This window comes from Artemia sp. Qi Xiang Cuo, chromosome 4 (assembly GCF_049724085.1).
Source record: "Artemia sp. Qi Xiang Cuo chromosome 4, ASM4972408v1, whole genome shotgun sequence".
Classification (NCBI taxonomy): Eukaryota; Metazoa; Arthropoda; class Branchiopoda; order Anostraca; family Artemiidae; genus Artemia; species Artemia sp. Qi Xiang Cuo.
In genome coordinates this window covers 17163548-17189893 of record NC_142797.1, presented here as the reverse complement: position 1 = coordinate 17189893, position 26346 = coordinate 17163548, and the positions used below count along the sequence as shown (strand labels likewise).

General features: G+C 35.0%; 1 protein-coding gene across 2 annotated transcripts in view; it reads right to left on the bottom strand.

The window, feature by feature from the left end:
• The window catches only part of LOC148952829 (aldo-keto reductase 1B-like), a 53875-nt gene that overhangs the window by 9108 nt on the left and 18421 nt on the right, over positions 1-26346 (bottom strand). Inside the window, exons 2-5 of one of the 2 annotated variants that reach the window (XM_089088118.1) lie at positions 19651-19818; positions 14248-14364; positions 12699-12896; positions 1917-2123 (exon numbers count right to left, since the gene is read on the bottom strand). In XM_089088118.1, coding sequence (XP_088944244.1) covers positions 1917-2123; positions 12699-12896; positions 14248-14364; positions 19651-19818 — 690 coding nt within the window. Of the gene's footprint in view, positions 1-1916; positions 2124-11309; positions 11505-12698; positions 12897-14247; positions 14365-19650; positions 19819-26346 lie in introns of both variants that reach the window. The other variant, XM_089088119.1, reaches the window with a different exon arrangement.

Genomic DNA, 26346 nt, shown 5'->3' with positions numbered 1-26346 from the left:
TTAATCAGTGGTCCTTCTATTTTGCACACTATATGTGAAATCAAACGCGTAGCATTTTATGAAATACTTAAAGGATCAAAGGAATCCTATAATGTTTTCCTGAAAGGGTGAGAGGATATTCGATATGTTTTTTTTTTTGTTTCTTTCCTTTTTTTTCAACTCGACTCAACAAGGTTGATAGCAATTTATAACTTTGCGAAAAAAAAAACTGATTATCCTTCAGTAGAATGAGATATTAGAGATAATTAGAAAATAGTGGATCAGTCTACAAGAAATGACAGTGAACTAGAACAGACCTAAAAAATACAGCATATATGGATTTAGGTGGGATGTGACAGCTTTTCAATTAGGACAAGCAGATACCTACATACACCCTCTGCCAATTATTGAGAAACCGCCAGGGAAATATGACGGTTTTTTTTTCCAGGGAATGTGAGAAGAAACGTCCTCTAAAAATTAAAAAAAATATTCTCGATCTATACTTTTAGTTCCCGCTTAACAAACAGATTTTTTTTTTAAATTGGCATCACAAACCCCAAAGGGTCAAACTCAAACTTCGGGTTTAATAAACAAAACAGGACAAACGAAAAGCAACAAACACTAAAAGACTGGCAAAAGATCGCCAAAATAAAAATTTCCGAAATGAAAATCCATTCGTTAGTCATAATTTAAACTGATATTGGTCAGAAAGTTTGGAAAACGTGAGAAAACAACGAAGACAAAACACAAGTAGCACCTTTACGAAATAACACAAAGAGGGAAACTATCGGGGTATTTTGTTCATTTTCTCCTTTTTTTGTTTTTTTTTTCGTTTATTCTGTTCTTTTTTTCCGTAATCTTGGGGATGTTTGGTTTGTTGGACGTTGGACGCTAAGGTTTGTTAGAGGTGCAACCATCGAACAAAAACCAAGGTAGGAATAAGCTGGGAAACGGCCCAAGGAGGTTGGAATTTGAGCAGGGAGTGTCTTTTCAGAAGAACGTGTTCCGTGCGACGGCTTGTCATTGCATTAAAAAAAAACGGAGGCACAACATACCTCTACTGTACTCAAGCCTGTCTAACGGTTTAGTGCTTTATTGTGATATGCTTTGAAAGTTAGTAGAACTTAGCTATATCTGTTAGCATATCCTACTACGATTTATTCTTCTCGCAGAACAAAAAGTCTATTCAATTAATTTGTCTATGCTTAATTAATTAATTAATTTGTTTAATTGTAAGAAGAAAAAATTACTCCATGTCAATTACCCCGTCTCGCAAGGCAGCACTTCCCCCGGTAAACTTTCATTGTCATTCTCAGCCTATCATAGTGATGAAGGCTCGTGTTTTGTTACAAGACCATTTATCAACAAATAAACAACCCCTTAATAAATAAAGTAATAAAACAACCCCTAATAAAAACAACCCCTTAATAATAAATAAATAAACAACCCCTTAATAAATTATTAATAAATAAATTTTGTTACAAGACCATTTATCAACAAATAAACAACCCCTTAATAAATAAAGTAATAAAACAACCCCTAATAAAAACAACCCCTTAATAATAAATAAATAAACAACCCCTTAATAAATAATTAATAAATAAATTTTGTTACAAGACCATTTACCAACAAATAAACAACCCCTTAATAAATAAAGCATCAAATGCTTTTAACAAGAAAACAATCTTTCGATAAAAATAAACTTATTAAAACGTTTGTTTTCCCTTATTACGAATTTTATGTGGACAACCTCGATCGAGGAGAGTAACCCCCCCCTCTCTGAACAAATAAGCACAAAAATATAACCTAGCGGTGTTACACATATGGAAAATAAGTAACAGACACACAAATCAAACTACAATAAAACGTCTAAGTAAGATTTGTATATAAACGAGAATAAAAAGACACGCATACAAGTCATAGTATAGGAAACGAACCTGGTACCGGAGAAGTACTTGTGCAGGAGATTTCCCATGTTTTTTAGCAAGTTCAACAAGTTTGGGATCCTCCATAAGTTTTGGATCATCCGGTTTAGCCCATGGTCTGTCTGGAGATCCAAGTGGACTATAAGCAGTCACACAAATTCCTCGTTCTCTGCAAAATGCAATCAGTTTCTTCTGGTTCAAATATGGATGGCATTCAACCTATTTAGAAAATGATTATAGAATATATAGTAATAATATAGAATAATATAAAATATAGAATAATATATAAAATATAGAATATAGATTATACAATGATTATAAAAATGAATAGTTTTAGAAATGGTTATAGGTGCAAATCCAGATTCAACATTTCCAAAATTCCGAAACTAATCCTTAAAAAAAGCACTACAGTATTATTTCCAAAATTAAAATAGGTTTATTCACCTAGTTCTACTACCTTCTTTAAAAGATCTAAGAAAGTCAGTCTAAAAAGCATTTTTTTACCCTTAACTAATGTTAAAGAAAAAATTAATAGTGTATTATTTCCGTCGTTAAAATAGGTAAAAAAAAACTGAGCCAGACAGTAATTGACGTTATTCATTTTCAAGGACACTGAACATAGTGTCAAATCTTAAAAAGTATGTAAATATTTACCTTATTTATCAATGGGAAAATATAATCAAATAAATGTGACAGTCATTTTTTCTTTTGTCAAATTTGGCTTTAAAATTCAAGAGAAAAAAGCTCTACAATCTGATAATGTCGTTGGACAGAGATAGTATTGGATAGCTTTTTAATCCTCTCTTAATAGGTTGTAATAAAGGTTATCAATGCTGTGATACAGCAAAAACATTTTTTTTTTAGTTTTGAATAAAAAAACTCCCATTTCAACTCCTTTTTTCTATATCTAACTCAACTAAAAATACGTATTGAGTTGGAGATAGAACTGTTTGAGATTTCTTAAATAATAGAATTTCCAATTTTTCTAATTTATTCATTATATATAATTGAATTAACTTGTTTTTTTTATTTTTTGTTTACCTTTTTTGTTTAGTTTTTATTTAATTTCACAAGGAAACTGTATCTCTTTGAATAGTCTTTCCTTTGTTCTGGCTTGGTTTTTGGTTTGTTGTTTTAGTTTTTCTTCTGCTTTGTAAAAGTTAATACTTTCTAAGACCACACTGGCTATACATGACGTATGAAGTACCAAAAAAGGGTGAGAAAACGAGGATTTTGTCAGCCAGTGTTAAAATATGAAGACGAAAAACCAGCAAATATTTCGACAAGGACCTCCGCCACGTCGTCCTCAGTGCTAAAAAAAAAAAGAAAAAAGAATCTAACCTTTTAGAGCTCACTACACAAGATCTGAAAAAAACACAATGAAAGACCAAAGCCAAAACCAATTAAAAAAAGGATTTTACCGAAGAGATTGTGCAAGAATCTTTTGCATAGCAATACTTTTTACTCTTCTGCCATTTCAGTTTTCATTAGATACGTTAATAGGTTCTCTTAAATTTGATTGGATGCAAATATCAAGTCTTTTAATATTAAATTGTTATAAATTGGGCTTAATGAAATGTCTCCGGTGTCCCTATTTATAGCCTGTTTATATATATTTTTTTTATTTTAATTACCTCTTTGAAAGATTGCGGTAGGCCATTTGCAGTAGAAATTTAAGTTGCCTCCTAAAAAAAAATAAGATGTGTAGGATTTTCAAAATTATGCTGGGCAAATGTGGAATCCAAGTTTTCATTTTTATTTTTCAATCCCAGGGACTTATCTATTGAAGTTTTGTGCTCATGCAAGCGTTCACCAAGTTGTTGATGGGTCCTACCAATGTAAAATTTCCCACATGAACTCTGCAGACACCACTACCCAGTACATGGTCAGTTTTATCTTTTCCTGAGTTGAAAAAATGTTCAACTTTTTGCTCAATTTTGAAAGAAACAGAGAGATTGTGTTTATTTAAAATTTTTCCAACTTTATCACTAAGTTTTGAAATGTATGGTAGAGTGGGGAAAGTTTTTTTCCCAATTGCCGGAACGACTGAATCAAGGGGGACGGGCTCCCTATTTTCTTGTTTTATCTTTTTTAACCGTCTATCTATGATATTTTCAATAAGGTTTACATAAGATAAGATTTATTGCTGAAAAACGGCTATCACAAGCGCAAAAGGGTCGAATTCGCACTTTAGCGTCAAATAAAACTAAAAAAGAACAACAAAAGCAAACAATCAAACTTACTTACTTACTTACTTAACTCCCATCCGGCCGGATTGGCCGACTCGGGGCTAACAACAGAAAATTATAAAAGAGTCAATGTCAAATGCTTAAAAATTTTAAGAACAAAAACAAATTAAACTCATAAAATTAGAAGGCAATGTCAATTCAGCAAAAATGCCAAAAAAAAAAACGAAAACTCGTAAAATTAACAATGAGATAAAGTAAAATTAAAACAAACATAAGTTAGTTAGTGACTAAAAAACATAAATAAAAAACCTCCAAATTTGCAAAATGGGCATTAAAATTAATAACTATGAGGTAAAAAGTGAGTGAGGGGGGGGGGAGGCTGCGTAGATTCACTGATTGAAAATGTCAGCTATTTAAGGGATAAAAGTTCTTCTATATCTTTCAGTACTAACTCTTATTGGGGCAAAAAGGGGGATTTTTGTTGACACAGAACGCGGGAGACGGGGTCGAACGGGTGGATATTGACCAGGGAAAAGGGGAATTGTTCGAGGGTTATGAGGGCATTGTTAGCAAAACGCGAGGTAATTTTTCCTCTCCTTTCCTTAAGGGTGACAAGATTAGCTCTCCAAAGAAGGGAAATATAATGTACTTTACCCTCATTGAAGATAATTCTTAGGCACCTTTTTTAGACTGCCTCTATTCTATCCGACAATTCAATGGAAATGCCAGGATGCCAAAAAGGACAGGCATACTCAAGGGTTGGGCGTACAAGATTAGGTCTCCTAAGAAGGGAAATATAAGGTACTTTACCCTCATTGAAGATAATTCTTAGGCACCTTTTTTAGACTACCTCTATTCTATCCGACAATTCAATGGAAATGCCAGGATGCCAAACAGGACAGGCGTACTCAAGGGTTGGGCGTACAAATGAGAGGAAAATCCTCAAACAATGCGATTTAGGGCATTTAATTTTTTAAGAAGTTTAAGGAGGGAAAATGTGGCATTTGCACGTTTATAATGTCATTAATATGGCAACCCCATTTTAAGTCGCTTGAGATGGTAACACCCAGTAATTTCATAGTGGTGACATATATTTCACGGGGGATTGGGCAGGAGAAAGAAGGGGGAGTTTTAACGAAACTAATAGTAAGAATAGTTGACTTTAAAGGGTTGACTTTCATATCATTAGTAAGAGCTTCGGCTGATATCGATTCCAAGATGTCCATTGGGTTGCTTTTTGAATTTTTGAAACATACCTCTAAGACAGTTAGATCATCAACGAATTTCCATCTATCCGGAAAATAAACATTGTAAGAAATAAAATTGGACCTAAGAGTGTTCCTTGGGGCACACCATTGTAAATTGGGAGGCGATCAGAATGTACATTCAGGTATTTCACGACTTGCGTTCTATTAGAGAGGAAAGATGCAATTATTCTAATTAAATAACGTTCATCTTGAAAGTCATTAGATAGCTTTTCTAATATATATTGTGTATATTATGGTTGATTAAATCAAAAGCTTTTTGCAAGTCAACAGCGATAACATTGAGCCAGGTATTGGGTTTTTCGAGTGTGTTACATATTGTGTCCATAAGGTCACAATATGTAACACAATTATCCTCTGGTCAAATCTGCAGAGGCGTGTTCACATCGGAGGAAATTGGGGAGACAGACCTTTATTACGAAAATAAATGTTTTGGTGCCTCCAGCTGAAAAAAAAAGAAAAAGAAAAAAGAAAACAACTAGCCTACCTACCATTTTTAATGTACTATTTGCCAAATGAAGTCACACAATTATATTAAACGTCATACTTTTGCAATTTTTTCCTTAAAAAGAATTAATTCAGCAAAAAGCTGAAAATTCTTGTTTTGACTCACTCTGCTGCAAAATGAGGGAAAATGGGATATACCATTTTATCTGGGGGGGGGGGGGGTAACGATATATACTCAAGTAGGCATAAAATGATAATTTTAGATGTGCCAGAGCTTCCGCCAAACCTGAGATCGTGTTGTTTTTGCCGCTTTTGGCAGATCATCTGAAGCCATCCGAAAACGGCGAGATGAAGAATCCTATTTTGCGGTGTTCATTAAGAGAATAATGAGTAAGCTAAGATAGGATATATTGGGAACCAAAGTATGGTATTTCTAACTTTTTTTAGTTATTTAATTTAATGCCTATATCATTGAGGATTTATATTGTGGTTAAGACGAGAATTGGAACAAGTTGCCTTCAGGCTTCAACTTGAAGAAGCTGACGAAGAAGAAGCGAGAATTTATTACCCCAATAAAAATTAAACGAGCAGCTTACTCCCTAAGTGGGTAAATATATTTGATGTGTCCTTTCACCAGTCTCCCTATGTTTATTTATCTTTTATTAGACTGTTGTCAGAACAACCAAGTGGCATTTCAAGTGGTCTTTCAAATGAACAACCAAGTGGCATTCTGGTCTTTCAAATGAACTCTCCGATAAAATTGAATCAATCCAAAGAAGGACCTTTACTTTAAAGAGAGGAATAATTTTTCCTTTGATTTAACAGAATTCATATTAATTAATTGCCGAACCAAAAACATTTTCACTGAGCCTCATAATTAGGTTAACCCCAGGACTCTTCAACTAGTTTCTTCCAAAGGTCCCTGTTTATTTCACACACCGAATTAATGCTCACGGGGAATGGTGTCAAAAGTCTTGTAACTTTTGTTATTAAGCTTGATTCAATATTACTTTCTAACCAATTTCACACTTCGTCTAACCTGATTAAACTCAATTATTATACTATATTTTACCACATTCAGATTTTGACCCATTGACCCATATATAGTTTCTTTAAGGTTTATGTTCCCTGTACAATCTTTAGTGTGTTATTTTTCTGCTCTCTTAGGGTTTAAAACATCAACGAAACATGACATTTTTATATCATCCTCTAGCTGAGATTCACTCTATTCATCTGCCTAATTACATTTACAAAATTTGACCTACAGGGTTTTTTTTTTAACTGAAAATAAGTTGAAAATAGTTAAAAAAAAGATTCCTTTTTTTGAAGCTCAGAAGTTCAGATCCTTTTTTTGAAGTTCAGATCCTTCCCTAAGAAAAAGTCTTAGTAATATCATAATTCTTGTTCACTGAATGGATAGATTTGAGACTAGTGAGTCTAATGATATACACATCTTTTTCTTTTGATGCAAGTTACAGCTGCGGGCTTGTCGCAAAAGTGCTTGTTTTAGACTTAGAATTAGTTCCTTCCACGCCGTCTGGCGCATAAGGCGACAACGGTGGCTCTCCACGACGACCTCTGAAGAGCTTGAGACCACAGCTCTTCCAAAGATGTCGTCGCCAAAATAGCCTCTTTCTCTAGGGATCGGCAAGTGCCGTTTTCTGTCGTACACGTCTTCTAATGCCGGGGGGGGGGCCAATACCAAACACCATGGGGGAGCCTACCATCGCCCATACGGACCATATGACCCCAATATCGCCATCTACTACTTAGGATTTTTTCAACTATTAACGGTTGTTCCGTCCTTTCACGTATGGCGGCGTTCATAATTCTTTCGGACCAGTGGCTCCCCAGGATGCGCCGAAGACAGTTATTTTGGAAACATTGAATTCGTTTCTGAAGCTTCAGTGCCCATGTCTCACACCCATAAGTCAGTATAGAGAGGACATTGCTATTTAGGAGTCGGAGTTTGAGCTTCAGAGAGTACGCAGCATTTTTCCAAACTATTCTTAATTTGGTAAAAGCATTGCCTGCACAAGCAATGCGTGTAGTAATTTCACGTTCGAGACTTCCGTCAGATTTGATGAGACTTCCCAGATACTTAAATTTTGTAACCTCATCTAAACTAACATTCAGTGGCCTGGCCGGGGTTGTATTTGCGTTGTTACACATAACCTTCGTCTTATGAGTACTAATGGACAATGCAACTCGCCCAGCTTTATTCGAGAGCTCGGTTATGTTCTGTTGCAGGTCTACTCTTAGATGAGAGAGGAGCGCAATGTCATCAGCAAAATCAACGTGAAAGACACTACGCCTCTCATTCAGCTGTATTCCCCCAACAAAATGAGAAGACTGAAGAAAATAGTCAATAAGAATTGTGAAGAACACAAGAGAGAAGATACAAACTTTTCATACACCATAATTGATCTGAAACCATTCCGTCTGGTTTCCATCGTTGGTTCGTATGGTGGCTAGCTGGTCATTGTATAAAGCAGCAATAATACTAATAATCTTTTTTGTAAATTCACAATATCGTAGTATTTCCCATTGTGATTCCCTCTGTACAGAATTGAACGCCTTTAAGAAATCAATAAATGCAATTGATATTTCAGTTTGCCAATCGTTCGATTCTTCAATTAGAGTTCTTAGGCTGAATATCAAATCAGAAAAAGATCTATCTGACCGGAAACCGCGTTGATCATCTCCCAGGATCTCGTCAATTGTCGACTGTATACGGTTCAGGAGTATTTGACAGAGAACTTTACCACCTATGGAATGTAGGGTGATGCTTCGCCATTTGTTGCAATCCACGGTTAGATCTCTCTTAAAAAGTTTTATAATGACCCCTTTCTTCCATCAGTTGGGACACTATCGATTTCCCGAATTTGATTCAAAATATCGTAGAGAGGCTTCGTCAAGGCCAAGGTGTCATATTTCAATAATTCAGATTGTACGCCATGAATTCTGGCAGCTTTGCCGTTTTTCAGGTTGCGTAGTACGGTTTTCACTTCCAGTAGGCTAATGGGTTCAACGTTGATTCCAAGATCGACGAGCGGAACACCAGGCGGAAGTTCATGGGATTTACAGGGGGAGGAAAATTTAGTACTTCATTAAAGTATGCTCTCCATCTGTTATCAATATCTTCTTTCCTCGTAAGTGGTTCGCCAGTCTTACTTTCAACTGCGCATGACTGGCTTTCGAAAGTCACCACTGATATCTTTGGTTATTCGATACACCATTCTACTGTCACCTTTGCTGGCAACCACCTCAGCTTCGGCTGCTTTTGTCTCCAAAAATCAACGTCTGTTATTCCTTGTGGACCGCTTTACAGCTTTGTGGATTTGTTTACATTGGTCATTGAGTTGGTCTTTGTACTGAGGGGTGACGTTGCTATAACAGCTGTCTAGCTGGATCTTTATTTCTTTTCTCTCTTGTATGAGTTTCCACAAGCCATCGCTGATCCACTGTTCACTCTTCTTTTTCGCGTAACCAACCGACTCTTCAGCTGCCCCCCTTACACACTCCACAATTAAATTCCACTTCTCATCCACTGGGACACCGGTTTCATGTTCATCGCATGTCAGGTTTGCAAGCTTGTTAGAAAGGGCAACACAATATGCTTGCCTCACTTATCTAATCCGGAGCTTCTGAATGTCAAACACTTTCACAGTCTCTTTGCGCTTGGTAATAGCCTTTAATTTTAGTTTAAAGCTAGCAATTACTGGTTGGCGATCCGAGTATGAATCGGCCCCACGAAAAGTACGTACATTTTCCAGACAGCGTCTGTGACGTTTTCTAATAAAAGTGTGGCCAATTTGGCTCCGTGTAGTTCCATCAGGTAAAGTCAATGTATATTTGTGAACATCACGATGAGGAAGCCATGATCCTCCAACAATTACGCCATGACTAGCGCAAAAGTCTATTAATCGCACTCCATCATCATTTATCACACCAGTGCTTGCCAATCACTTCGGGGGCATAGCTGTGGTCATTACCTCCTTTAGCATTAAAATCACTACACAAAACGAGAATATCATGTCCAGGTACTGAGTTGACTAGAGGGAACATATATATGTTTTGATACTTAGATTATGGTTAAAGTTAATAAGGCTAAAGAAAGACTAAGATTTAGAAACCCAGGTGCGTTCTATTTTAATGGGTCAAGAAATTCAGAACTTGCGGGGGCTGGTAGGCAATTCACAAACATTGATACAATGCAATCTGGCAAAATCTGTTTTTGGAGAGAAAGTTTATTTTAAATTTGAATTGATACAGTTGATACAATTGATAAATTTGAATTGTCGATGGATACAATTAAGAGCAAATTGCCTTCCAATTCAGAGCAGAAAAAAGGTATTTGACAGCAAGGTACTGATATAGTGTATACTTGTCCCCTTTGTAAGAGGGAGGATGAAGATTTGTACCATTTTCTACGGGAGTGCTCGGTGCATTCTGATTCCAGTGGAAAATATTTATAGGGGATTAATTTGCAGTTTACTGACCCAGAAAGGGTCCTGACTCGGTGATTCATTTGCAGCTTCAATGTATAACACACCGACAATACCTCAAATCTGTTTCAAAATCCGTTTACCACGCTATTAGCACCTGAAGCCTTTATATTTTTTAGTACTGTTGCTAATTCTTCCTCACAAAACAAATCTTCCTTCACATCCAAGGCATCACAAACCTTTTCATATCTTTTCCTGTAGTATCTATCTCGGTTCCCACCCTTGGACTTTGAAAAATATATTTTTGTATTTTCATTAAAAATTGGATCTTTTGGTTATCTTCATTGAAAAATCCAGTTTAGATGTGCAGTGGCGACTGTAGAATTTCAATCTATTTACAAACAGTGGTGTCATTCACGGGAATTAGGGAGGTGGGGGGGGGGGGGAAGAATGTTTTTTTTCAAAATCTAGGGGGGGGCAATTGGTTTTTCAATTTCTCAATGAAAATATCCAAAAAAATGTTTTTCAATGAACATACCAAAAAAAGAAATTTCAAAACCTATGGGATGGGCAAAATCTTGGCGAAGGGCAATCATCCCCGAGGAAATTATCGCAGCATACATAGATAAACGCTTAGAAAAAAGGTGTATTTTTTAAGTTGTTTTGTATAGATTAGGTGGGTTTTTTTTTGGCTTTGTACTATGTCTTTTATGTGCTTTGTAATTTGTTTTTCTGGTGATTTACTTATTTTGTAGATACTTTTTTTTGTGTAGCCTATGGATCCAGGGATTTTGAAATATACTTATTTATCTATCTATCTATACCTTAATTATTTAGTTTTGACCTTTATTTACTTTTTATTTATTTTTACAGTTTCGACAGATTTCATTTTTTATTTTGTTTTATTTGTTTGGGTACAAATTATTGATGACTTTATTCTGGTTCATGTCATTTAGTTTTTACTATTTTCTTTTTTTGTTTGACACAATACGTATATCCAGCACATGTTTTTCGAAATAGTCGTTTTTTTTAATAAATCGTATCTTATTTACTTACCTGATTGTTAACTGGTTTAACGGTAGCTACATCAAGCACCCTTTGAACTTGTTCTGAATTAAAATTAGAAATACCAATTGACTTCACAAGTCCCATTTTGACCAGCTCCTCCATTCCTTTCCACGTATCAACATAATCAACTGACGAGTACAATGTTTTCCCATTTTCATCGGCCGGAAACATTCCAGCATTTTCCTAAAGCAACCCAATGACATAAGCTCAAAAAAGGACAATAACATGACACAAAACTTGCTTATGGAGCAGAAATTTATAAGTCACAAACCCTTAAGTTGACGAATATAATAAAACAGCAAACAACCCATTATTTGAATATTTAAGCGGCTGCATTTGCCAAATTTAAGAGTCACAAACACCTAACGTGACGAATATACTAGAACACCAAACATCACATAATCTTAACATTCAATAAACGGCTACACTGGCCATACCCAAAACTTTCATATTTTTGACGCAGCATACCTCTAGGACAAACAAGCAGTATCGGAAATTACGATTCTCCTGTTGAACAAATTTGATGCAGTCAATTCCTGAGTTTACTCCTCCACGCATATTTAGCGCATATTGGGTAGATGGTAACGTGATAAATAGTAAGAATAGAAAGAAAAAAATTCGTGGACTTTTAGCTCTCAAAGAATAATTCAGGGAGAAACCAGGGTTGGGTCATCTCAGGAATCTTTTATTTTGGTCCTGGTCAACTAGTTTCCTAATTAGAGCCGCATTACATGGGAGGAGGGGGCCTTTCGCGCATGTGCTTGACCTTTCTGTTAGTGAGTTTACTATGAAAATTCCACAGCTTTACCAATTTTATTATGATTTACCCCTACAGACTAAACAAGTTAGGCTAACAATATAATTTTGTCCACTACACTATAAATTCTACTGATGTCTTATACTAATTTTGAAAACAACGGCCATGAAGGTGTCCAATGTAAGTTCAAACAAAAGTATACCAAGGTTATTGGCTAATATCAAAAGATGTTTAATATTTTTCAAAACAACCATATTGACGAAGTTGTAACATCAAAACTTTTAAAGCTTGATATTGCCTTTGAATTATCAAAAGAAGCAGCCTACATCAAATTAAGAGCAGCCCTGGTTGAGAAATCAGGGCAGGAGCATCCCACGAGTCCTATGTTTTAGAGCTTGTAAACTAGTACTATAATAGGAAGCCCTTTGCATGAGGGAAGGGGGCCTTCGTGTATGTGCTTGCCTATAAGTAAGTAAAATTTCACGATCGCTATAACCCACAACAGTTACGCAATACACACACGATAGCGACGAAGACCACACTGCCTTTCCATCATTTTAATGGTAACATCCAAAACAAAACGCAACAAAGACATGAAATTATTCAAATAGACATAATACCTGATTGTTAACAGGCTTAATTCTACCATGGTTAATAAGTCTATCCAACTGCTGACTATTAAAATTGCTCACTCCTATTGACCTTACTAGACCTTGGTCAACAGCCTTTTCCAATTCCTGCCACACTTGTAGATAATCAGTGTTCAAATCAAAAATAGTTTTTCCATTTTCATCACGATTATTCCATGCTGGACCAGGCTTAAAAAAAAAAAAATATAACTGGTCTTGTTGCCTAACTAATTTGGATATCAGAAGAAGGCCAAAGATGCAGCTACTACCCCACTGTCCAATCGACAAGACGGACAAAAAGGCACACAGCCCGCTCTAATTGTCCTAAGGTTGAGCCACCGAGAACAGAGTACTTGAAGAACAGCTTCATTCAACGTTGCACTTCGATTTCGAACGATCTTTCTTGGGACGTCATCCCTACAGTTTCTCTATCGACTACTTCAAAGGAAGATTCAACAGTTACCTGAACGTCGTAACGGAGCTATGTAAAAGACTAGCATTAAATAGGAAATATTTAAATATTTAAATGACGTCATGAAAAAGGAGCCGTCACGAATTAAGAAAAAAAACAAGTTTTTTGGTCGCTATGTTTATTATTCCTTTGGAAAGAAAATACTCCTATATAATTGGCTAAGTTTGCCGTAAGTAAGTAAATATAGGACATCACAACCTATATGCTCGGCCTTTCTGTAAGTGAATTTACTACAATATTGTGCAATTTTATAATGGTGTACCAATATAAACAAACAAGTTAGGCGAAAAATGTAACTTTGCAAGTACACCATACGTTTTGTTGATGCCTTTTGCTAAATTCAAAATGAATTTTCCGTAAAAAAAAAAAAAAAAAAATTGAGGACTAAAAGTTATCTTCTCGACAGTTTCAAATAAAATCTATTTCAAATCTTTGAATTCAGAATGGGATTTGCAATATAGCACAAATGTAAATTTCAACAAGAATGATCTACATCAACGTATAAACAGGATGGACGTGCAGTCATTGTATAGCCACTTCTGCCAGTAGGCTACTTTCCTTATCCTCAAATTAAAACTAGATTCTCCGAATCTCCCCAAACGTTAACGTTCGTTAATATACGAAAGGTAAACCGAAATACAAATCTGTATTCCGAAGAGCCTAATTTTCTTTGCGGTAAATCCAGGGAAACACCCAAAAATTTGAGGATAGTAGAAGCACTGGCTTCTGGTCAACGACATGCCCAGAGGTAGGGCGTTCTAGGAATTTCAACTCCGCCTCAAAAATAAGTGATATTCTGAAAAATATACTTTCCAAGAAACTGAAGGCTAAAAACAACCTTGTCAGTAAAACCTCTCAGATCAAGGTTTTCTGAGAGGCTGAGACTGTTTGTCCTGTGCATTTGAACTTCCAATAACTGAAAAAAAATTCCTGGCAACGGCATTTTTGAAATTTTATTTGATTAAATTAAGAAGGGATTTACTTCAAATCCAGAAGCAATTGATTTCAAATCCATCAAGATAGTTTAAGAAGTAATACGTTAAAATAAAATAAGAAACTAAAAAGTACCTTATATGCCATTGGCCAGTGGATAAGATATAGGTCTAAATAGCCAACACCCAGATCTTCTATAGTTTTCTTGCATGTAGGGATAACTAAATCCACTTGATGGAATGTATTCCAAAGCTGAAAATAAAAAAAAGTTATTAAACAAAAGCTCCTGACAGCTTTTGAAATAAATGGCTGTACTAAGTACAAAACACCCATCTCAAAAAATTAACTCTAGGCAACATAGATTTTACTGGTTTCATATGGATTTTAATACTCTCTTATTTAAAGTATACCTTTTTTTCATCACGGCTATCACGAACGGGGGGGGGAGGGGAAAAAATTAACTCTAGGCAACATAGATTTTACTGGTTTCATATGGATTTTAATACTCTCTTATTTAAAGCATACCTTTTTTTTTTAAAGCATACCTTTTTTTTCATCACGGCTATCACGAACGGGGGGGGGGGGGGGAAAAAATTAACTCTAGGCAACATAGATTTTACTCGTTTCATATGGATTTTAATACTCTCTTATTTAAAGCATACCTTTTTTTTAAAGCATACCTTTTTTTAAAGCATACCTTTTTTTCATCACGGCTATCACGAACGGGGGGGGGGGGAGGGGAAAAAATTAACTCTAGGCAACATAGATTTTACTGGTTTCATATGGATTTTAATACTCTCTTATTTAAAGCATACCTTTTTTTTAAAGCATACCTTTTTTTAAAGCATACCTTTTTTTTTCATCACGGCTATCACGAACGGGGGGGGGGAGGGGAAAAAATTAAATCTAGGCAACATAGATTTTACTGGTTTCATATGGATTTTAATACTCTCTTATTTAAAGCATACCTTTTTTTTCATGCGAGGATTCTTTTTATTGAACATGTGGTTCTCATCACGGCTATCACGAACGGGGGGGGGGGGGAAACCCATATATTTTCAGCCAGTTGGTGAAAAAATGAGTTGGTAAAATCGTGGCACAAAGCACCACCATTTTACCATAAGTAAATGGGCTAAAGGGAATAAATGACGCAAAATTAATGGATGAAAATCGGCCTCAGTCGGAAAAAAAATGAAGTAATCCTAATAGCAAAATAACCCAAAATCAAGCAGTAAAAATGACCAACCAGTCCGAAAAATCCATTGCCCATCCCCCAAAAAAAGTTTTTTCTAGTGGCGCCACTGGTTCCGACTAAAAATAAGTTCGAACAATTCTGAACGGATAGATACATGAAATAGACTTACACTACTGTGATTCCCTCCAAAGCCAAGAGGGCACCATTTTAGTAAATCATAGCTTTTGGCAATGAGAATTTTGTTGTAGACAAATATTGCGGCTACTTAAGATAGGTCACACTTGACAGGTAGTTTTAAACAATTTTTTAAGTGGGGTATGGCATTTCTATTATAAAGTGTGGTCGATTGCTTTCCCAAGTGCTCTTCAAAATCTAAAATGAGCATTTTAAGAGACAGTTGCTTTTGACACTAAGGATTATGTTGAACCCAATTACCAAATCCACTGAAAATACCTGTTCTTTGGAGGATACTTTTTCCATTGTTTACCAAGTGAGGTATGTGTTTTCTTTTTATTCAGGAAAAAGTCCAATTGATTTCTTTAGGATTTACAATATATACAAAAAAACGAAAATTGTCAAAAAACAACATGAGGTAAACAATAAGGAAAAGATAGAAAAATAATTAGAACATATAATAATTGTAATAACAATAAAACTGTAGATCTCTGGATATATTCATTTGTGACAGAAGTGGAAGTGAATGAGCCTGCCCCCCCCTCCTGTTAATTTTTTGTTTATTGGCATTTGTGTTTTCGTCCAATATAGGTTGTATTTTATATTAGAAATAACTCTAAATCTCATCTTACAAGCTAGAGTCAAAGCTGTAATGCCCAAAGAAGTTATCAAGCGTTTCTCTTGTTTTACCCGAGATTTTAGTATAACTTTTTTTTTCAGTTCAAATTTTTTACCTTATTTAGATTCCTTATTTTTGTTTCTGAAGTCCGATTAACACCAATGTTTAGCTAGAGATCAATGTCTAGGTATGATAATTATTTGTCAATCATAACTTGCTTTCTGTTTTATGAAGCACCGAGACTGGTCCAAGTGATGACGGAAGAAATCGATGTCTAAAGTGAAAATTCGGTATTTGTTTCATAGCTAGCACTAGTTTTTGCTAGTTTCTTTTTTTTAAGAAATGGTTCTTAAGGTATGTCTTAAGCTTAAGTTCTAGCTTTAATCAAACCTTAAGTGTTTTAAGAGTTGATTCGTTCTTAAGGTTTATCAGAAAGCACAACTTACACACTACAGAAAGCTTTTGTTGTTTTTCACATTTCCAGTACTCCAGTAGAACAACTTAGGGGAGCTTGGCTATGTATTGATATAGTGAAAGAAAGCTAATTTTTTTTTCTCCATTTAAAAATTGCATGTAGGGTCACAGAAAGCTCTCCAGCTACTTGGGAGTTTTCAACCTGTAGCTATGCCCAAGTGTATATGAGGCTTTAGTATATTTCCAAACTTTTGCTTTTTTAGGGGGGGGGGGAGGGGTAATTGGTAGATAATCTACTGATAATAAGTACTTTGGCGTAATCACAAGTTAGATGGTGCTATTGGTATATTAAAGCTGTAAATTCCAAAAATCACCAGTGTGATCGTTTTACAATGTATAAGCTTCCTGAATTCAAGAAGACTGTAAATTACCCTCTCCCCAATTAATATAGCTTATTGTAATTAATTGCAAATACTTACTAAACAAGCGCAATTATTATGCTATATTGAACGCCGTTTGGACAGTAAATTAATTTCATGTAAGTAATTTGAAAGCTGGAAGAAACGGTCAAAATTTAGGGGTTTAACTTTCCCACTCTATACGCCTATGTTATTGCTTTTGTATCAAAAATGATAGTTGAAGATGAAAAATAACAATAGAAGTTAAAAATCACAGTGACTTTGTCTTCTTAACATAAATTTTCAAACCTATTCTTGCATCCTGAACTTGCAAAACCTCTAAAGATGCTGAAATCATCAGTATAATCATTCTGTGTTCTCCCATTGCCTTTGCTGTGCTCCTAAGACGAAGATGAAGTCCATCAGAATGATCAATATAAATGGGGGTAGAACGCAACCCAACTTAACGCCTGATTAATTCGAAACCAGCTACTAACCTCATTTCTTACCTTAACTGCAGCAGTGTTATTCGCGTACATAGCACCAATCCCTTTAATGTATTTGTCTGGTATACCATACAAGGATAAGACCTTTGCTAAAGTTCTTCTATTAGCTAAATCAAATGCTAGCCCAAAATCTATATACTGAGGACTAAAGGTGTTTGATGATTCAGGCACATCTCCATTATTCATCAAAGAGTGAAAATTTTGTCGATAAAACCTCTACCCTTCTTAAAACCCAACTTTTCCTTTCTTAAAACTTTTCTACAGTATCTCAAAGTCTAAAAAGTATCATCATACTAAGTATTTTACTACCTACAGAGACCAAACTAATGCCTCTATAATTATTATGCTCACTTTTATCACCTTTCTTATACAGGGGTTCAATTGAGATTTTTCTAAAAACGCTAGGTACTTTGAGCCACTCCCTCTGGATCCTTTTCGACACTAAATTATGATTAAAAATGCATAAAAGCCAGATCATAAAGAAAAGAGAAAAAACTGACACTTACTCTAACCAAATCCTGACAAAAATATTGATGAGAAATCACAGACAGACACATTCATGACAAATCAAGGAGGCACACTTGTGCCTCTATAAAGAGGCGACCCACCACAATGTTAAGCGATTTCAGGTCCTAGAGGTCGCAGAGAGACGGCGGCAATCGCATTTTGTAGCCCAAGCTCAAACTAAGAAACTTGCGAAATTTCATCCTCCTCCGACTTTATCTTCATGGGGTAAACTGGGCCGGAAGTTTGGACCCTCCCACCACAGCCCCCCTTTAACGTTGTCCGATTGGGCTGAAATTTGGAGGTTAAGCTTTCCTAGGGCCCGGGAGCTTATCCTCGAAATTTCAGCTCAATCCGATCACTCCTTCCCTGTTTTCAAAAAACCAAATATAGCCACTTAAAATTCATCATCTCTTTTTTTTTCTTAGCCACGCCTACAGGCCATAGTTGGCAACGGATCCGGTTGAATGAGGACTCATTCGAAGCAGAATTCGACCTGTTAGGGCCTTTTGATATTTTCAGACCGAAAAAATTATCCCCCGAATTTACATTTACGAAAAACCTTGTTTTCCTATATTAGCCCATGTTAATTTTTCCCACCACAACCCCCTTTAACGGTGTCTGATCGGGCTGAAATTTGGAGGATAAGCTTTCCTGGGGCCTGGGAGCTTATCCTCGAAATTTCAGCTCAATCTGATCACTCCTTCCCTGTTTTCCAAAAACCAAATATCAAGTTTTGCTTGCGTCAAAAAGATTCATTACGTTACTAAAAAACAACTTCAATTATGTCTCTTTAGTGTAGCGGTGAGATTCCTGGCTGTCAGGCAGAAAACCCGAGTTCGATTCACCCTAAGATCAAATTTTTTATATACTGAATTTAAATTTAAAAAAAAAAACTGTTTCTTTTCTAAATTATTTGAAAAAAATTATGTTTTCTAAAGAGTTAAAGAGGCTTAGTTACAAGGTCGACCCTTAAAACACCCTGTCGAGAAAGAAAAGAATAATACACAATCATCTAACAGTTAGTCAAGCAATAATAAGTAATAAACTGTACAAAAACGTGCAGAAATTATTTGAAAAAAACTACGTTTTCTAAAGAGTTAAAGAGGCTGAGTTACAAGGTCGAACCTTAAAACGTACAGGGATTAGGAGGCACAGTTGGGGGGCTGCCGCCCCCAAACCCCCGCTTTCGCAGCCTTTAAATAAAAAAAAGTTTTTTAAACTGAAAGTAAGGAGCGACATTAAATCTTAAAACGAACAGAAATTATTCCGTATACGAAAGAGGCTGTGCCATCCTCAACGCCTCGCTCTTTACGCTAAAGTTTTTATTGTTTAAAAAAAGAGTTGTGAGAAAGTCAAACTTTAGCGTAAAGAGCGAGGCGTTGAGGAGGGCACAGCCTCTTTCATATACGGAATAATTTCTGTTCGTTTTAAGATTTAATGTCGCTCCTTACTTTCAGTTTAAAAAACTTTTTTTATTTAAAGGCTGCGAAAGCGGGGTTTGGGGGCGGCAGCCCCAACTGTGTCTCCTAATCCCTGTACGTTTTAAGGTTCGACCTTGTAACTCAGCCTCTTTAACTCTTTAGAAAACGTAGTTTTTTTCAAATAATGTCTTACTAAGTTTAATAAAATATGTCTATGTCTATGTCTAACAGACAAACTTTTCTGAAGATTATCTTTAGGTCTAACCCCAGCTTAAAATTGGGTAATATTAGTGAGGTGGAATACCTTGCTAACAATAAAAAGATCCTCTCTTTTTACAGTTCCATCATCAATTTTGGCTTTTATGGCAGCACCAACTTCTTTTTCGTTCTCATAAACCATGGCACAATCAATGTGGCGGTAACCAACATCAATGGCATTTTTTACAGCTTCTTCTACCTCACCAGGCTTGGACTGAAAACAAATTACAAAATCGTCATTATAAAAAAAAAGCAGATTATTATCATTTGGAGCTCATTTTCAATTTTAATTTTTTAAACTACAAGTTTAGTGATAGGCTATCTATTAATCCTCAAACAAGAAAAAATCAAGTATGATTTTTGTAATTTTTTCTAGATTAAATAAAATTTCCTAACTCTAATGGCGAAATTCCGTTTTATTCTCACACTATTAATTAATTTGAAACTTAATTTTTTTTCAGATTTTAACTTAAACTATCTACAAAATGCAATTTATTCTTTATTTCGATCTGAAAGATGAACTGGCCAGCCGTGACAAAGAGCAAAGAGATAAAACTTAATGAAGAAACAAACAATACGAGCCTACGGCCGGTAGAGAAAAGATTAAAGGCAAAACGGCACGGATATTTCCCCTGTATAAAACGAGGTAGCTTCAGCGTGAAAGAAACAAAGATTTAAAACTAAAATAAATTAAAACGCATAAAAAACCACCAGATAGGCTCTTCTATACCAATACTAAACAAACTGGGTAGGAATTATGACAACCTCTTTTACTGCTGGTTGCCATGAAGCTCAGTTGCCAAGTCTTCTTGGCATCAGAAATTTGCAGATCTCAAGATTTTGCAATCCTGAATCACATCACCTTGGTTTCTCTGGTACTTGAGCGCTGATGGTTTGAGACTTTAAGAAAACTGAATAGGGTAAGGTTAGAAGGTCAAGTAACATTTTAATGCCTACTCTTTGGACATTCTCTAGAACGCTATAGTCACTAATATATTGAGAGCCTGCAGTAAGGACACCATATTCAGGCAGGGACAGACAAAAGCAGTGCAAATTTTATTAATTATTATGAGTTTGCATTATGTCAAGTAGCCTATTGGTCTAAAGCCCATTACTGCTAATCTGCTATTCTTCTTCTTCTTCTTCTATATTTTCAGTAATCCACGATGACCTCACTAAAACAACACAAACTTTTGATTTTGATAATTTGTTAGACCTGAAGTTTTGAATATAGACCAGGGCTATATCTGGCCACATTAGAGTGAATGGGGAGGGGAGAGGGGTTAGAAAGCAATAATCAGAGTACAATAGCAATAATATATTTGGTAACAGTGTTGAATGGGGAATAAGATGATATTACGCTTTTGTTACTATAGAGTTTAGTTCTGTAAAACTCTAGATGAGGGGTTTTTTACTATCTTAGAAAGTTGTTGAGTTAGGAGAATAAAACGTTAAAAAATGTATTTAGATACTACATTATGCCTAGGAAGACAATCAAGCCCCTAACTTTACTCTTTCCCTATCCCCAAGGCTTAGAAAATTGCAAAAAAAAGATATAGGTCTGTCTTAACTTTGAAAACAATTACTTTTTTTGTAAACTTTAGTTATAGTCTAGTTTTCTTTCACTCAAGCTATTGAAAGTACACTTCGAATAATTTGAGCAGTATTTCAAGCAACATTACAATTTTATCTTCAATTTAAGGCACAGCCAGCAAATGCTAACACTTTACAACAGCAAATACTGCTCAAGCAGCAAAGAATGCTACTGTAAAAATAATGGGAGAATATAAAGTAGGCTGTATATTCATCTATCAGGGGGGGGGGGGAATATTCAAAACTATATCCTCTGTTTTAATTGATATGTTTGGACAAGATTAGGCACCATCTAAAGTACTGGGAGTCCTATCCAACTCTTTTGATACTATGTAGCCTATGCATGGAGCTACTTCTGACTCCATTAGAGGAAGGTGGGCATTCCCCAGTCTATATTTTCTCGCCCTTTTCCTATACTCCGAAAACACCTTTTTTATTATTTTATTTTAAAATGTTTTTTTTTAATTTTTATTGAATAAAAATTGCCCCCCCCCAGGGTTTTGGAAATACATTTTGCCCCCTCTCCCAACTATTTTTAGTTGACACCAATGATTAGGGGGGGAGGAAAGGGATGCAATTGTAATGACAGTGATTATTATACTTGGAAAGGACACTGAAAAGGAGGCCCTAGATGATCAATCATTTTAATCAAAAGTTTCCGTCTATTGATTGATATGTGCTTTAATCAACCTTCAATCGAGCCTTCAATCTTAACCAAAGCTAATGTAACACAATTTTTTTGATCAAAATTATTGAGTCATTCGAACTTCCTATCAATCACCATCGGCGCTTGACTCAACCGTCAAACAGGTTCCTAGATGCTCAATCATGCTTGACTCAATTGATGGACGGAAAGTTTTGATCAAAATGACTGACCGTCTAGAGCCTCCGAAAAGGTAATCAGATAATATTTCTTTCTATCAGATTTCTATCCTAGGTAAATATTGAGTGGTTGGCCACTTCTGAAGGAAACATGCTAATAAAAGAAGTACCATCTGATTCCTTTTTTATACTTTTTCCAAATATCATGGTTAATTTTCTGACGATAGATCCCCCCCCCCCTGATGATCCAAGATGATAGTCCTATTTCTCCATTAGTTGAACTCTGTGATATGTCATAGGCTTTATGTTAAAATGGGTTTCTGAAATATTGGCAAAATTTAGTTTTGCCTGATATTGATTGTAATATTGGATAAAAATATATCATTTGAAACGATATTAAGAAGTAAATAACAATGGAAGGAAAAGTGATAATCTGATTAGTAGAAAGATGCTGCATATTTTAAAGTAAGAAAATCATTGGTTCAACATTTTTGTTTAGGTATTAGTTTTGCAGTTCCACTCAACATAAGGAAATATGATAAAAAAAGTTCTTATAAGAATCAAGAATCATTTCATGAAAATAGTTAGTGTAGTTACAGCTAGTGCTGCAACAAATTTATGCTACATTTTAAAGCATCCTAAGCACAAAGTACAATTTATCAAACCAGTAAAACAAGGAACAAATGAACAACTGAAACAATTAGTTCTGCAGTTCAGCAGTTCAGCAGTTCTTTTGCCGTGTGTTTTGTTTGACTGCTGTGGCGAGGAGTAGGAGAGAACTGAATTTATCATTTGAAAGCATGGAGTTGTTCAAAGTTACACATCAGATGGTACCTGCATTCTTTAAAGATTAAAATGACCAAAATGATTGATTGTCTTGGGCCTCCTGAAAGGTAATCAGGTAATATTTCTTTCTATAAGATGTCTGTCCTAGGTAAATAGTGTGTGGTTGGTCACTTCTGAAGGAAACGTACTACTAAAAGAAGTACCATCTGGTTATTTTTTTATAATTTTTTGACAATGGATCCCCCTGTTGATTCAAGATGATAGCCCTATTTCTCCATTAGTTGAACTTTGTGATATGTCATAGGCCTTTTTTTAAAATGGGTATCTGAAATATTGACAAAATTTAGTTTTGACTGCAATTGATTGTAATATTGGATAAAAATGTATCAACTGAAACGATATTAAAAAGTAAATAATAATGGAAGGAAAAGTGCTAATCTGATTAGTAGAAAGATGCTGTATATTTTAAAGTAAGAAAATCATCGGTTCAACGTTTTTGTTTAGGTATCAGTTTTGTAGGTCCACTCCGAATAATTGAAACAATTAGTTCGAATAATTGAAACAGTTCAGCTTGTTCTTCTGACGTGTGTTTGGTTGACTGTTGTGGCGAGGAGTTGTAGAGAACTGTATTTATCACTTAAAAGCATGGAGTGTCCAAAGTTACAGATCAGATGGTACCTGCATTCTTTAAAGATTAAGATTTGTGGAGCTGCAAGGGCAGATTTGTAAGTGACACACTTGGTTCTTAGGATGAATTTTAATGCTCTGTTTTGCACTCTTTCAATTTTATTGTTGAGGTAGTCAATGTTATGATCACCAAACTGGGCATGTGTATTCAAGCAAAGGGCAAACATAACACATGTACACAAATATTAATTGCTTTACAGGAAACCCTAATCAATGCAATGTGGTTAAGGATCGCAGCGCGTTACTTGCCCTTTCTTTCAAGGTTTGTAACGTGTGGCCTAAATGAACAATTATTGCTGAATGTCATACCAAGGACAACTGCAGTTTAAATGGTAGGGTACAAGGGGTCAGAGCAAGTAACTTCTCTTTTCAGAGGATTGAAGCACATCATTATTGGTCTTATTAATGTTAATCAGAAGCCCATTTGAACTGCACTGACCTTTAAATTGGTCTTTCAGGTCACTTTCAAACTGGGGGATTTCTTGACTTTCAATGATATAATAAGATAAGGTAATATTTAGTTTCAAAAGGCTATCAGAAGCTCTAATAGAGCCGAATTCGCTTCATATGTCGAAAGAACAGAAAAAGCAAAACAAGTAATACAGCAAGAAAAGAAACACCAATCAAGCATAAAAATGGCCAATAAAAATTTAACGCCAAAAAAAAAATTAAGTTCAAGAACTAAAATGAACTTAGTGCGAATAATGGCAAAAATAGAAACAGAAAGGGAGGGGAATAAAACAAAATCACAGGCAAGAAGAAAAACATTGCCGAATGTGTACTCAAAGTCAAATACCGTAAAAAAAAAATAATCAAACCAAATTAACTGTCAAAAAGAAATATTTACAATTAAAGAAAGGATTACAATTAAAGGTCAAAGGATTTAAAATTAAAAGTCAAAAATGAAATACAGCATAAATAAATATCGCAAAAGGAGAAAATAAAAGTAACCAAAGATAGAGAAAAAAATGACGCATGATTATTGTCAGCATACACAAAAAAAAACTAAAATAAGGGAGGAGGAGTTAATTTTGGTGCAGGACATAGTTCAGGAATTATCTAGGCGCTCCAGAATAGAGGGAATAAAACTTTTCTGGAACCTCTCAGCAACTGTGTGGATCGATGAATACGCTGGAATTGCTAAGGAAGCTCAGCGAGGGAGTCGGGGTCTAATGAGGTCGTGTAAATCAGGAAAGATGTCCTCAGTACGAGGATTAGATATTGCGGATTTAGCAAAACGCACACAAATTTGTTCTCTCCTTTCTTTTAACGTGGTAATACGTACGGATTTAAGGAGGAAGGAGAATGGAATTTTGCTCTCTTTGTAGATGATCCTGGGTGAACGCTTTTGGACCGACTCAATTTTGTCACTAAGTTCACTTGAAAGATACGAATTCCAGACCGGACATGTATATTCTAATAGCGGCCTTATAAGTGATAAATAAACACGAACGGAATGCATCTTAGGGCAATTAAATTTGTTTAAAAGTTTTAACATACATAATGAAACATTTGCTTGTTTAACAATATTAATTAAAAAAAAATTTCCACAAAATTAGTTGTTCAAAGAAAAGTAAAGAATTCCATTAAATAAAAAATGAGCCAAACTTACATAAAATAATGTACCTAGCGCAGAACAGCCACAAATCAACATCGATAAACAAATGAAACCAAAAATGAACAGAAAATACAATAATTATGCAAGTCAAGCTCCAAACGAGTAGAAATTAACATGAGTAGAGCTTAAAACCCCCATGCCTTCCAAAGGCCAGAACATAATTTGCACTTTACTGAAAAAAAAATGTTTTTACTTTTATAACTTTAATAAATCAAATAATATTAACATGTTGATCACTAAACATCAGTATATGTATATTAAACTGACAATACATATTCATTTGTATTTTTTTCAGTAAAGTGCAAATTATGTTCTGGCCTTGGGAAGGCATAGGGGTTTTGAGCCTAATTTATGTTAATTTCTGCTCGTTTAGGGTTTCATTTATTTATCGATGCTGATTTGTGGTAGTTTCAGGCTTGGTAGATTATTTGATTTTATTTCTCCTCATTTTTGTTTAATGGAGCTCTTAACTTTTCTTTGAAGAACTTATTTTGTGGAAAGTTTTTTTTTTTATTAATTTCTGTTCGTTTTATATTGACATAGTCTTTTCAGGGAAAAAAATAATACATTAAATATTTTCGTTTTTTTAGGAATTTGTAGTTTGGCCTGCTATTTGTAAACTAAAATCCAACTTGATTAGAAAATCAAATATTATTAATAATTTCAGGACGTTGAAGTTTTTATTTCCGAAAACTATAACCCAACTTTACTAAAAAATCAAATATTATTAATGTATGTTTTATGTCATTCTAAGACATGTAAAAAAAAGTTTAAAAAAATATATCATGTAAAAAAAGCTAAAAAAAAACTAGAAAAAAAAGAATAAAAAAACTGATGCTTATATTTTATCAATTTTATCCGATGTATTTGACAAATAAGAAGATGATAAAAATTATTCACTCTAATACTTATATTTTGTTAATGTTATCCAATGCATCCGAGAAAGGATGTTGATAAAGAATTGATTTAATCTAATACACAGATTCTCTCAATGTTATCCGACATAGCCGAGAAATGATATCGATAAAGGATGTTAATAAAGAGTTTGTTTAATTTAATACTTAAGTTTTGCCATTGGTAACAAACGTATCTGTTAAATCACATTGATAACGAGATAGTACCCTTTGAAATTAAGAGTTGTTCAATTGTGCTAAAAATCTCTGACAGCAGCAATGCTTAGCAATATTTCTTGCCCCGGACAGCAGTATTCCGAGAATGTTACACCCTTTATTCAAA